General features: G+C 42.5%; 1 protein-coding gene across 1 annotated transcript; it reads right to left on the bottom strand.

The window, feature by feature from the left end:
* Positions 1-415: 415 nt before the first annotated feature.
* Positions 416-5,028, bottom strand: LOC311129823 (cytochrome c). The gene is made up of 3 exons (XM_084162278.1): positions 4,937-5,028; positions 1,395-1,568; positions 416-1,294 (listed from the first exon to the last, which is right to left on the bottom strand). Exons 2-3 carry the CDS (start codon positions 1,561-1,563, stop codon positions 1,149-1,151), a joined length of 315 nt encoding a protein of 104 aa, XP_084018404.1. The 5' UTR covers positions 1,564-1,568; positions 4,937-5,028; the 3' UTR covers positions 416-1,148.
* Between the last annotated feature and the right edge of the window lie 7,995 nt (positions 5,029-13,023).

Here is a 13,023-nt window from a genome sequence, read left to right on the forward strand (position 1 = left end):
ACTTCAGTCTGCCATTGTTGAAGTCGTTTGCGGTGACGTCACAAGGAACCCGCAACTGGATCATCTCTAACCAATCAGAGTATCAAAGCAAATGACGAACGTTCAAAATGACGCTTTACCCCACGTATTCTGGGACCAATCAGAACGGTTAGAATGTGTTCGCGGTCTAACGTCCGTAGGCGTGGCGTTTGGCCGGAGGAAGGCGTTCGGGTAACCAGGCAAGCCTTATATTGCCGCCTCTTGCCTTTAATCATAATATAAACATTTGTCTAATACTTGTACCTGAACTCAAGACACGTTACAAGCCTTAAATCCCTTAATCAGGGTTTTGCTCAATTCATGCACCTTGGTTGGAGTGGGAGGTAGTGGCAGTGTTGCTTTCCTGATCCTTGACCACATAAAAACAAAATTGGGACACTTGTTTAGCATGTCATTTATTAAATTAACAAACTTACATATCATGAAGTATTGGCAACATGAAGACATTCCCAGGGTCTGGGGTAGCGATTACTTTCAAGGTAACCCTTTGAAATTTAGACTATTCCAAATCTGATTTAACGTTTGCATTAGCCATGCAAGTATTAAAACCAGTAACCATACAATTAGTGTAATTTAGACCGTTGTTTGCTTCATTGCATATATTTCACACAGCTTTGACTCAATACATTCCTGGAGTACTTAAGTCTATGGTTCAATAATTTACTAGGTATATTAGCGCCTGTTAAACCAGGGGATATTATATACGCCATCAAGATGGAGGAACAGATCAAAAAGACACAGCTGTGATAAATATGGCAACTGATCATGCAAACGCCATTCAGAGTCCCAGCAGTTATGTCATGCAGACTAATGAAAGAGTCGCAACATCAGACATGTGGTCCTCTGTAGCTCAATTGGTAGAGCATGGCGCTTTTAACGCCAGGGTAGTGGGTTCGATCCCCGGGACCACCCATACGTAAAAATGTATGCACACATGACTGCAAGTCGCTTTGGATAAAAGCATCTGCTAAATGGCATATTATATTATCAGACATAACTGTTAAAATGCTAAGAATAAGAGTCTAAGCTTCCCCTTTTCCTCTGAACAGTTGATATTTCTAGAAGACAAAAAAAAAAAAAAAAACACTGAACAAAACGTAGATGTTAATCTACGAAGTTGCAGACTTCAAATATGCTATGAGATCTGCACGCTCGCCCTTCTTCTTGATGCCTGCGAAGATCATCTTTGTTCCTGGAATGTATTTCTTTGGGTTCTCCAAGTACGTCATGAGGGTATCAGTGTCCCAGACAATGCCTGAATATCACGTGAAGGGACAAGTTAGGATGAGAATAAAAAATGTGTCACATTGTCAGTCTATTTATTTCCTGTAGAATGGTGACAATCTCACACATACCTTTGGCTTTGTTGGCATCAGTGTAGGAAAAGCCTTCAGCCTGTCCAGTCTTGCGTCCAAACAGACCCCAGAGGTTTGGCCCGACCTTGTGCTTTCCTCCATTTTCAACAGTATGACACTGGGCACACTTCTGGACAAAAGCCTTCTTTCCCTTGTCAATGTCACCCATGTTCCCTATTGGATAAAATTCAAAGAGGTTAGCTATGGTACCTATAAAAGCAGATTCTCTCTCCATTAGTAGTAGTGCAATTAACCAACATTTTGGTTTTTCTGGGGTTATTAAACAATTAATTGACCGACTATTCAATTAACCATTTCGTTTTTTGAGCCCAACGCGCCGTTTCTCTAGAGAGAAATCAACTCAAGAACTATATGGAACGCTGGGCTGAAAGGAGTTGTAGTTTTCATTAAGCAAATATTCAACCTAGCTCAGCACAAAAACATGGTAATTAACTACAATGACCATAATCCATTGCACCCGTTTTCCCCAGCTCAGTCATAGATGTATACACTTTTACGCCTGCTACATTAGGTTAGATACACACAGACCGCACGAGAGAGAAGAATGTACACAACAAGGAGAGAGTGGGATAGTATGCCTCTTTTTTGAAGACCTAGTGAATAAATTGTCAGACATCTCACCAGCTGGCCTAGCTAAATACAGTAGGATGACTAAAGACAGAACAGTATGGGGAGTACAGAGCAGGGTTTCCATTAGACATTTAACCGGCAGCATTTTAATTTACCGGACCCATGGGTGCGTAACCCGATTAGGGCGTCCACCCACGGTGCTCAGAATGAGATTACGGTAATTCATATTAAACATAACATGTAAATCGAGGATGCAACGATAGGCGGTCCCTTTCTCCCGTTGTGCCATTTACAAACACGTGACTGGCTCAACTCTTCTAGGGAACTACGGCAAGCTTCATAGTGTAAAATAAGAACGCGATCTGCTTTATCTCCTAACCTATTGCACAAGTTGACTGCAGGTATTTACTTAAGTAGCTACAAATATTAAATGGTATTGATGGTACTGAAAAACCATCCCATGGCTATTTCCAAATACCCCGGTAATAGTGGGCACTTTGAATACATTGTGGTTTGACATGACAACGAATGAAAATGCCAGAGAGGAGTTTTTGTGAGAGGGTAGGAACCTAAGTGTTTCCTAGGGGACCCTATAATCTTTGGCTACATTTAATGTCATCTTAGCTACTTCATGTTAGCTAACATTCATGCTTCGCGTACTCCTCTTTGATTTAGAAGATACTGTTGCACAAACATGCTGATTTAGGCCTACCATCACTGGTATAGTCAGGCTGTATATCATCAATACCGGTTCATTATAAAATACGGAATACCACCCAGCCCTACAGCTCATTGCAAAGTGATGTGACGAGCTGATGAAGCATGCGCTGTATGCTGTACCCGTGTGATAAAATGCATAATATACTATACACGCGCCAATTTAATTTCCCTAAATTATTCAAATTAACCAATAGACTGAAGCATGACCAGTCAAATACATTTCCATCGACTGCTATTTCCACCAATGAATAGGCTAAAAAATAAATGTCGCACTGGGATTTCTCTTCTCGCTGCCAATTGTACTTTTATGTAAGGAATGAAAAATAAAGTCAAATATAAATGTAACCACACCTGAAATATTTGTATTATTTCATAGTAATTTCCTATTGACGTCTACCCAATGCTGAGATGACAGAGAAGAGGAATATTTTCAATGTTCACTATCGTTGGCTTTGGAATTTCCATTGAAAAGCAAAAAATCGTAATGTCATGATTTAATACATTATCGAAAGGAGATAGAAAATAAATATTTAGTAGCCAGTAACAGTTACGCTAAAATAAACCCACCCTTGTACTTTGCAATAGAGTGCAATGGAGGATAAATATTCTGTTCTTCTCAAAACTGGTTGAATGGCGATTTTATCCATGTAGCCACCTGCAACTTACCACAGGTGAGATACATTACACAGTAAAACGAGAATCTGCCTCCAACCAAATTAATACTTGAATTCTTAACAATTTAGTGTAGAACATTTTACTTTGAAGTGAAACAAAATTACGTGTGAACAACAAGTTCTCCATTTCAAATTATTTTAGAAGAAATCGTATTCGTGCCAGCATCTCTGCACAGTAGTAATTAGTAGCAAGCTACATGAGTACAGTATGTAGCGGAAATAAATCAATGGAAGAAAGGCAGATGGTTTACTCGTGGCCACCTTCAATAACCTTGGTGTTACATCATTTCCCATGAAACGTTGCTGACAATCCCCAACAAGAGATGATAACTTGTTAGTTAGGGGTGTTCAACTTGTTCAATATGCTGACTGGACTTCCATAATTTGCCCTGTGGAATGTTCATTGATCCCGACACGAGGAGTGTTACGTAACCACTGCAGTGCTGCTTGCTTGGAGTAACGTTAGTAGAATGACAACGTACCGGCTTTTGGGTGTAGCCACGTAAGCTAAGTAGTATAGCCACGTAAGCTAAGTAGTATAGCCGTCAAACGGGAAATTAGGCTGCATTACTAGCTAGCTATTTGAATGACAGTTTTGTTGATAAACTGTTCTTAGTTAATCAACTTTAGCTTGTTGAGGTGGACAAAGGACGGGCAATGTTTGCTAGCTTGTTATCGAACTGGCCAAGTTTAGCTAGCTAGCTCGCTCGTTGTTGAGCTAGCCAAGGTTAGCTAGCTAGCTCGCTGTTGAGTTGGCCAAGGTTAGCTAGCTAGCTCTCTCGTTGTTGAGCTGGCCAAGGTTAGCTAGCTAGCTCTCTCGTTGTTGAGCTGGCCAAGGTTAGCTAGCTAGCTCTCTCGTTGTTAAGCTGGCCAAGGTTAGCTAGCTCTCTCGTTGTTGAGCTGGCCAAGGTTAGCTAGCTAACTCTCTCGTTGTTAAGCTGGCCAAGGTTAGCTAGCTAGCTCGCTGTTGAGCTGGCCAAGGTTAGCTAGCTAGCTCTCTCGTTGTTGAGCTGGCCAAGGTTAGCTAGCTAGCTCTCTCGTTGTTGAGCTGGCCAAGGTTAGCTAACTAACTAGCGCGTTGTTGAGCTGGCCAAGGTTAGCTAACTAACTAGCGCGTTGTTGAGGTGGCCAAGGTTAACTAGCAAGTTAAAGGCAAGACCAGAGGATCTAACATTAGTACTACGTTACAAAACGGCTGACTTAGCTGTCTAGTTAACGTTAGCTATAAACTCAATAAAAATACTACAACCGTTTGCTGATATGCCATTTCCTCAGCCATTGCTTGTTTCAGTTACATTTTAGTCATTTAGCAGACGCTCTTATCCAGAGCGACTTAGTGAGTGTATACTTTTTTTTTTTTTCATACTGGCCCCCCGTGGGAAACGAACCCACAACCCTGGCGTTGCAAGCGCCATGCTCTACCAACTGAGCTACAGGGGTTTAGACGTTACCACGTTAACGGCGGATACAGAATCAGGCACACTTTCCTTTCGATAATTTTTTTTTAAAGAAACTGACTACATGTTCAACTAGTAAAACGTATTTAATCAATATTACCTGTTCAATGAAACGATATTCCTTTTTTTTTTTTTTATCTGCTTTTTTTTAAATATATTTTTATTTCGTTCCAATCCGATCAGCTGTCTCCTCGCCGGTAGCCAAGTCTCTGGATCAAACCGCATGACGAGTTCCTTTTTCTTCCCTCCAAAATGTTGACGTCATCCAGACTGGCCAGTCACATTCACTATCATCACTATCATCAGTAAGACGAACACAACTGTTTTTCATTCAAGCCCTAGATGGAGTTGAGGGGAAAAAATAAAATAAAATTTTATTTGCCACATGCGCTGAATACACAGGTGTAGACATTACTATGAAATAATTAACCAACAATGCATTTATTTTTTAATAAAAAAAGTACAATAAATAAATAAGTCATTTAGCAGACGCTCTTATCCAGAGCGATTTACAGGAGTAATTACGGTTAAGTGCCTTGCTCAAGGGCACATCGACAGATTTTTCACCTTGTCGGCTCGGGGATTAGAACCAGCGACCTTTCGGTTACTGGCACAACGCTCTTAACCACTAAGCTACCTGCCGCCCCATAACAACAACAACAAAAAAGTGTTGAGAAAAAAAGAGCAGAAGTAAAATAAAATAACAGTAGGGAGGCTATATACAGGGGGGTACTGGTGCAGAGTCAATGTGCGGGAGCACCGGCTAGTTGAGGTAATATGTACATGTGGGTAAAAGGTACATGATGTAGGCCTACCACAAAAATTGAAATAGCATACACAACATTTCAGTGGAAATGGCGTTGTTTTTTGTATTCACACTACACCACAACAAATATTTCTGTATTCCTCTTTGACTACATTCATTTTTACCACTAATCATCATTGGAAAGATTAGACAACAGTTGGAATGTTCAAGATTGTTCTGTCATTCAAGGAATTTCACTCTCTTTCATTGTCAAGAGGGTTGTTGCATCACTGTACACCCGATACAGAACCAATCAGTCGATATAATCGAGAACAATCATCAGAAATCACGCGATATGAATCAGACAGTGGGGCGCCACCTGACCCACTAGTTGCTTAGAAGGATCAAATCAACGTTTCATATCGTAATTTCCAAGTAGGCAAAAAGCATCAACCACGGCTGTTATTACACCCCGCATACGTTGGTGGCGGTAATGGCAATTTTTATTGTGCTGTAACTAAAACTAGAAGAAGATCTTCTGACGTCCTTTCCCTTCGTCAAAGGTACTTAATCGTATTATTTTTTAAACTGTGATTTAAAAAGCTAATGTAATGGATTTTACCCCGGGATAGCCCGCTAATATGACCCATAGTAGGGAAGAACATGTCTTGAGTGCAATTCGATTTGAATATATAATCAATTTAAAAGGATTTTCCATTTTGCAGTAGCAGTCTTTTCGGTTTAAATTTCCCGGGTGTCATTTCCTGTTTTCGTTGCTAGGCTGCGTGTCGTGTCTGTCTTAAATATCAATGTTATTCCCGAGGTGTGCAATAGTACACTTTCTCGCATGGATTTAAACTCTCTCTGGTCAATGCTTACACAATTCATATAACCAGGAACCAATATCCAAAGTGGGTACTTTGTTTTTTTGTAGTTTCTTTGGGGGGAGGGGGGTAGATCAGCTTTAATATTGCAGATAGATTGTAACTTCCATCAATGTAATTGTCTGCATCCTTCCAATCCCCCATATGTTTTTTTTCTCGCAAAAAAATAAAATAAAATAAATAAAATACATACATACATACATACATACATACATACATACATACATATATACACATACATTTACATATCCTTTAAAAAAATATATTTCCCTTTATTACTTTCCAACCCCACCACCCCTTCCCTAATTGGAGTAAACTAGTGAACAATAATGCTTAGGCCTCTACTTCCAGCTTATACATACTATATACATTTTATGGACACAGTCAATTTTACAATAATTCTATTTTGTTTGTTTTTACTCCTGAACTTCCTCTACCCTCAACCTCTCTGATCATTTTCATGATGTCCATCTGGTTTGCTTCTATATGCCATATCTTTCTAACTGTGCTCTTTCACAAAAGCTCTCAACCTACAACCTATATACTTATTATGGACACAGTATGATTTACATTAGTTATCTTGTTGTTATTAGTTGTTATTGGTCCCAACATTCAGCTCCATTCAACACCACCCATCCATCTCTTAAAACCATCCATATTGGATTTCTATTTGCCATATATTTTTCAACTGTACTGTGGTGTTTTACAAAAGTTCTGAACCTTTCTATTCTCATTGTTTCTACAGATTGTAAATTGAAAATAAACATTTTTGCTAAAAGTATTATTATATTATTGATCGATTTACTATGACTTTTCAGATCACCCAGTAATGATATCTGCATGGTTAGCTCCAGGTAAATATTGCAATCCTTTAGCCATTCCTGGACCTGTGTCCAAAAACAAGCTACAAATGGACAGTACCAAAACCAAAGATCTAGTTTTCCATTGCAAAAGGGAGTTTTGCTACGGTCCTCACCAATAAATACGACCTAGTACTTAGGTTACAACAGAGCTAACTAACCCTCTTCCTGGAGATCTACCCTCCTGTGGGTATTCAGTCCAACCCGAACATACCTGTTTCAGCTAGTTGAGGATCATGTTCCAGGCTCTGACCAAATTGCAGATAATCCATTGCAGCATCAACCAATAGTTGCATAGCACGTCATTTGCATGCCACGTCATCGACTGAGCAGTCGGGCGTTAGATTGCTATACCGCTATATCACATGGGTGGCATTCCTGCCTGACTACATTGCAGACGGCTGCCAGATCTCACAAAGCTTGGATAGGTGTTTAACATATCAGCTAACCACATCATATGATATAGCAATGTAATGCCCGACAGTCGATGACGTGGCGCACAACCATTGGTTGATGCAATGCAACGTCTTCAACGTAATCAGGCAGGAACACCACCAATATGTGGTTAGCTGATATGTTCAACACTAGCCTCGTGTGGCCATCCTTCCAAATCTTGTCTCGTTAAATCGTGTTGGAAATCTTGAGAAATCCAGTATAGGATTCTGGGTTTGAATGGGAGTGTAGGTTTTTCTTCATACCCTTATCTAGCGCACCTAACTAACTGGTTGATAAGCTGAATCACGTTCGTTACTACTGGGTTTGGAGCGAAAACTCTACAGGAACAGAGGTGGTAAGCCCCCCAATAGGGATTTGGGATTTGTACAAAATAAAAGTAGGGGCCAATAAATCACCAAATAATCGGAACTAGTTATGCTAATCTGTTACGTTAACTATCCAAACGTTGTAATACACCCGTAAATTAAGAAGCAATGAAGTCCACCTGGAACGCACCCGTGTCGACCTGCAACCGCAGCCTAGCAATGAACGCACCCGTGTTGACCTGCAATGCGTCCGCGGGCTAGTGATGTGGTGAATGTTGTCTACTTTTTTAAACATTTAACTAGGCAAGTCTGTTAAGAACTAATTCTTATTTACAATGAAGGCCTACCCTAATCGGGTGAGCCAGCAGCATGCCGGGCCACAAGTTTCCAGAGCGTGTTCAGAGTTGACGTTTTACGTTTGAAATCTGGGTCCCTTGTAGCTCAGTTGGTAGAGCATGGCGCTTGCAACGCCAGGGTTGTGGGTTCGTTTCCCACGGGGGGCCAGTATGAAAAATGTATGCACTCACTAACTGTAAGTCGCTCTGGATAAGAGCGTCTGCTAAATGTGTAAATGTAAAATCTTTTTATTAATTAAGGTGCTGCAAAAGCAATGGTCACCTATTTATTAATTAATTACCATTTTGCTTCCTGTGGCGGGCAAGGGAGGTCTGGTTGTCGGCCATGCTGGAAATGTGATCAATGTGACAATGCAAATAGTCCGGGTAGCCATTTGATTAGCTGTTCAGGAGTCTTATGGCTTTGAGGTAGAAGCTGTTAAGAAGCCTTTTGGACCTAGACTTGGCGCTCCGGTACTGCTTGCCGTGCCGTAGCGGAGACAACAGTCTATGACTAGGGTGGCTGGAGTCTTTGACCATTTTTAGGGCCTTCCTCTGACACCGCCTGGTATAGAGGTCCTGGATGGCAGGAAGCTTGGCCCCAGTGATGTACTGGGCCGTACGCACTACCCTCTGTAGTGCCTTGCGGTCGGAGGCCGAGCAGTTGCCATACCAGGCAGTGATACAACCAGTCAGGATGCTCTCAATGGTGCAGCTGTATAACTTTTTGAGGATCTGAGGACCCATGCCAAATCTTTTCAGTCTCCTGAGGGGGAATAGGCTTTGTTGTGACCTCTTCACAACTGTCTTGGTGTGTTTGGACCATGATAGTTTGTTGGTGATGTGGACACCAAGAAACTTGAAGCTCTCAAACTGCTCCACAACAATGAGAATGGGGGTGTGCTCGGTCCTCTTCTTTTTCCTGTAGTCCACAATCATCTCCTTTTTCTTGATCACGTTGAGGGAGAGGTTGTTATCCTGGCACCACATGGCCAGGTCTCTGACCTCCTCCCTATAGGCTGTCTCATCGTTGTCGGTGATTAGGCCTACCACTGTTGTGACATCGGCAAACTTAATGAGGGTGTTGGAGTCGTGCCTGGCCATGCAGTCATGGGTGAACAGGGAGTACAGGAGGGGACTGAACACCCATCCCTGAGGGGCCCCCGTGTTGAGGATCAGCGTGGCAGATGTGTTGTTACCTACCCTTACCAACTGGGGGCGGCCCGTCAGGAAGTCCAGGATCCAGTTGCAGAGGGAGGTGTTTAGTCACAGAGTCCTTAGCTTAGTGATGAGCTTTGAGGACACTATGGTGTTGACCACTGAGCTGTAGTCAATGAATAGCATTCTCACGTAGGTGTTCCTTTTGTTCAGGTGGGAAAGGGCAGTGTGTAGTGCAATAGAGATTGCATCATCTGTGGATCTGTTGGGGCGGTATGCAAACTGGAGTGGGTCTAGGGTTTCTGGGATAATAGTGTTGATGTGAGCCATGACCAGCCTTTCAAAGCACTTCATGGCTACAGACGTGAGTGCTACGGGTCGGTAGTCATTTAGGTAGGTTACCTTAGTGTTCTTGGGCACAGGGACTATGGTGGTCTGCTTGAAACATGTTGGCATTGCAGACTCAGTCAGGGAGAGGTTGAAAATGTCAGTGAAGACACTTTCCAGTTGGTCAGCGCATGCTCTGAGGACACGTCCTGGTAATCCGTCTGGCCCTGCGGCCTTGTGAATGTTGACCTGTTTAAAGGTCTTACTCACATCGGCTACGGAGAGCGTGATCACACAGATGTCCGGAACAGCTGATACTCTCATTCATGCTTCAGTGTTGCTTGCCTCGAAGCGAGCATAGATGTGATTTAGCTCATCTGGTAGGCTCGTGTCACTTGGCGGCTCGCGGCTGTGCTTCCCTTTTAGAGTCTGTAATAGTTTGCAAACCCTGCCACATCCGACGAGCATCGGAGCCGGTGTAGTACGATTCAATCTTAGTCCTGTATTGACGCTTTGCCTGTTTGATGGTTCGTCGGAGAGCATAGTGGGATTTCTTATAAGCGTCCGGGTTAGAGTCCCGCTCCTTGAAAGCGGAAGCTCTACCCATGGCTTCTGGTTGGGGTATGTACGTACAGTCACTGTGGGGACGACGTCATCTATGCACTTATTGATGAAGCCAGTGACTGATGTGGTGTACTCCTCAATGCCATCGGAAGAATCCCGGAACATATTCCAGTCTGTGCTAGCAAAAGAGTCCTGTAGCTTAGCATCTGTGTCATCTGACCACTTCTTTATTGACGAGTCACTGGTGCTTCCTGCTTTAGTTTTCGCTTGTAAGCAGGAATCAGGAGGATAGAGGTATGGTTGGATTTGCCAAATGGAGGGTGAGGGAGAGCTTTGTATGCATCTCTGTGTTTGGAGTAAAGGTGGTCTAGAGTTTTTTTTCCTGTGGTTGCACATTTAACATGCTGGTAGAAATGAGGTAAAACGGATTTAAGTTTCCCTGCATCATTGAGTGCGGTCTTAGTGCCAGCATCGGTTTGTGGTGGTACTACGAAAAATATAGATGAAAACTCTCTTGGTAAATAGTGTGGTCTACAGCTTATCATGAGATACCGCAACCGCAGGGCTCTCCAGAGGGTGGTGCAGTCAGCCCAACGCATCACCGGGGGCACAGTGCCTGCCCTCCAGGGCATCTACAGAACCCGGTGTCACAGGAAGGCCAAGAAGATCATCAAGGACCTCAGCCACCCGAACCACAGCCTGTTCACCACTCTACCATCTAGAAGGCAGAGACAGTGCAGGTGTATCCAAGTTGAGCAAAGAGACTGATAAACAGCTTCTATCTCCAGGCCATCAGACTGTTAAACAGTCACCACTAGCCGGCCTCCGCCCAGTAGCCTGCCGTGAACCTCAGACACTGTCATTAGCTGGCTACCACCACTACTCTGCACCTTAGACACTGCTGCCCTATGTACAGTACAGAGTCATCGAACACTGGTCACTTTAATAATGATTACATACTGGCATACCCACTTTATATGTGTATACTGCAGTGGCAGTCGGTGCCGTTTAAGATGAGGGAGGACAATACATTTTTGAATGAGTGTGGCCTTATTTCTATTACACCATATTGGATGACTGTCATTCATATTCCATTCACCCAGCTCAATGTAACATCTATAGGTTTAGGCTACTACATTATTCTCTAATGTTCCCTATACCCATCATGAGGTTGCTACAACCTAGCCTATGAATTAAAGTTTACAACGTAGGTGCACACAGGTCGAGAGACAATTTTGAGGCGACAGACAGTGACACATGGACAGACAGTGACACTTTCAATACCGCCTTGCACACTCTTGCCTGCATCTTGCTGATCTAGGGTGTAATCATTTGTCCAACAGTTGCAAACGACAGTTTCTATTGGACAAATTCAGGTATGTTGATCCCCGTTTCGTTCTGGTTGCTTCCGTTTAAGAAATGTTTTTCAACAGAATCGGCGGAGTGAATACACCCCTGATCACGCGTGAACACTGTTCACCTTCATAGCAGCCACGTTGTACTCCTTATCGCATCTATGCGCGCTCCTCCTTTCACGTTTTCCCTTCGTTTGTGGACTTCAAGGTACAACACATCAGCTGTATGTGACCAGGCGAAAAAAAACATTCCAAGCCAAACCATATCATAACCGCTACACACAGCCTACATTGTTGTCACCATATTAGCTAAAGTAACTTGGCTAATGGAACTAACGCGTTAGTAAATACGCTACAATCATGCAGTAACGTTACAGTGTACAGTCAGTAAGCAGTTTAGCACTGACACCGGCGGGCCCCGGTGGCAATAAATTAGTAAAACCAAAAGCTTACCTTGACTTGGAAGAGTTCCAGTGTTGTGTTGGATAGTCATGGCCAGCATAGCATCCCTCTATTTGAGCAGGGTGTTTGAGTAGGCTAAACTAGCTAGCTGCATTTGCTAGCTAAGTTAGTGAAACTGAAAAGAAATTACTATCTCTCTCTTGCTTCTCCTTCATTTTGGAAGAAATTCATTCGTTCAAAACTGTTCAACTATTGTCTTTCTCTCTCTTTGAGTCAACTACTCACCACATTTTATACACTGCAGTTCTAGCTAGCTGTAGCTTGTGCTTTCCGTACTAGATTCATTCTCTGATCCTTTGATTGGGTGGCCATGCTGCAAGAGCTCCGATAGGTTGGAGGACGTCCTCCAGAAGTTGTCATAATTACTGTGTAAGTCTATGGAAGGGGGTGAGAACCATGAGCCTCCTAGGTTTTGTATGGAAGTCAATGTACCCAGAGGAGGATGGAAGCTAGCTGTCCTCCGGCTACACCATGGTGCTACCCTAGAGGGTGCTGTTGAGGCTACTGTAGACCATTGCAAAAAAAAGTGTGTTTTAATCAATTATTTGGTGACGTGAATATATTTAGTTTAGTTTGATCTAAAAATGATAACTTTTTTATGTTTTACTTTCTTTTTTTTTTAATGAAATTCACTGAGGAGGATGGTCCTCCCATTTCTCATCTGAGGAGCCTCCACTGATGTACAGTATTCTAGTCATGGCTCATTGTTTATAACTCAAATAAAATTGTATTTATC

Source organism: Coregonus lavaretus (genome assembly GCF_964263955.1).
Source record: "Coregonus lavaretus genome assembly, chromosome: 5".
NCBI classification, from domain to species: domain Eukaryota; kingdom Metazoa; phylum Chordata; class Actinopteri; order Salmoniformes; family Salmonidae; genus Coregonus; species Coregonus lavaretus.

Bases quoted from the DNA above. Each gene is read 5' to 3' on its own strand.
- LOC311129823 (XM_084162278.1), bottom strand. From the start codon at position 1,563: ATGGGTGACATTGACAAGGGAAAGAAGGCTTTTGTCCAGAAGTGTGCC. The intron at 1,295-1,394 runs GTATGTGTGAGA...CGTGATATTCAG, and splicing joins TGATGCCAACAAAGCCAAAG to GCATTGTCTGGGACACTGAT.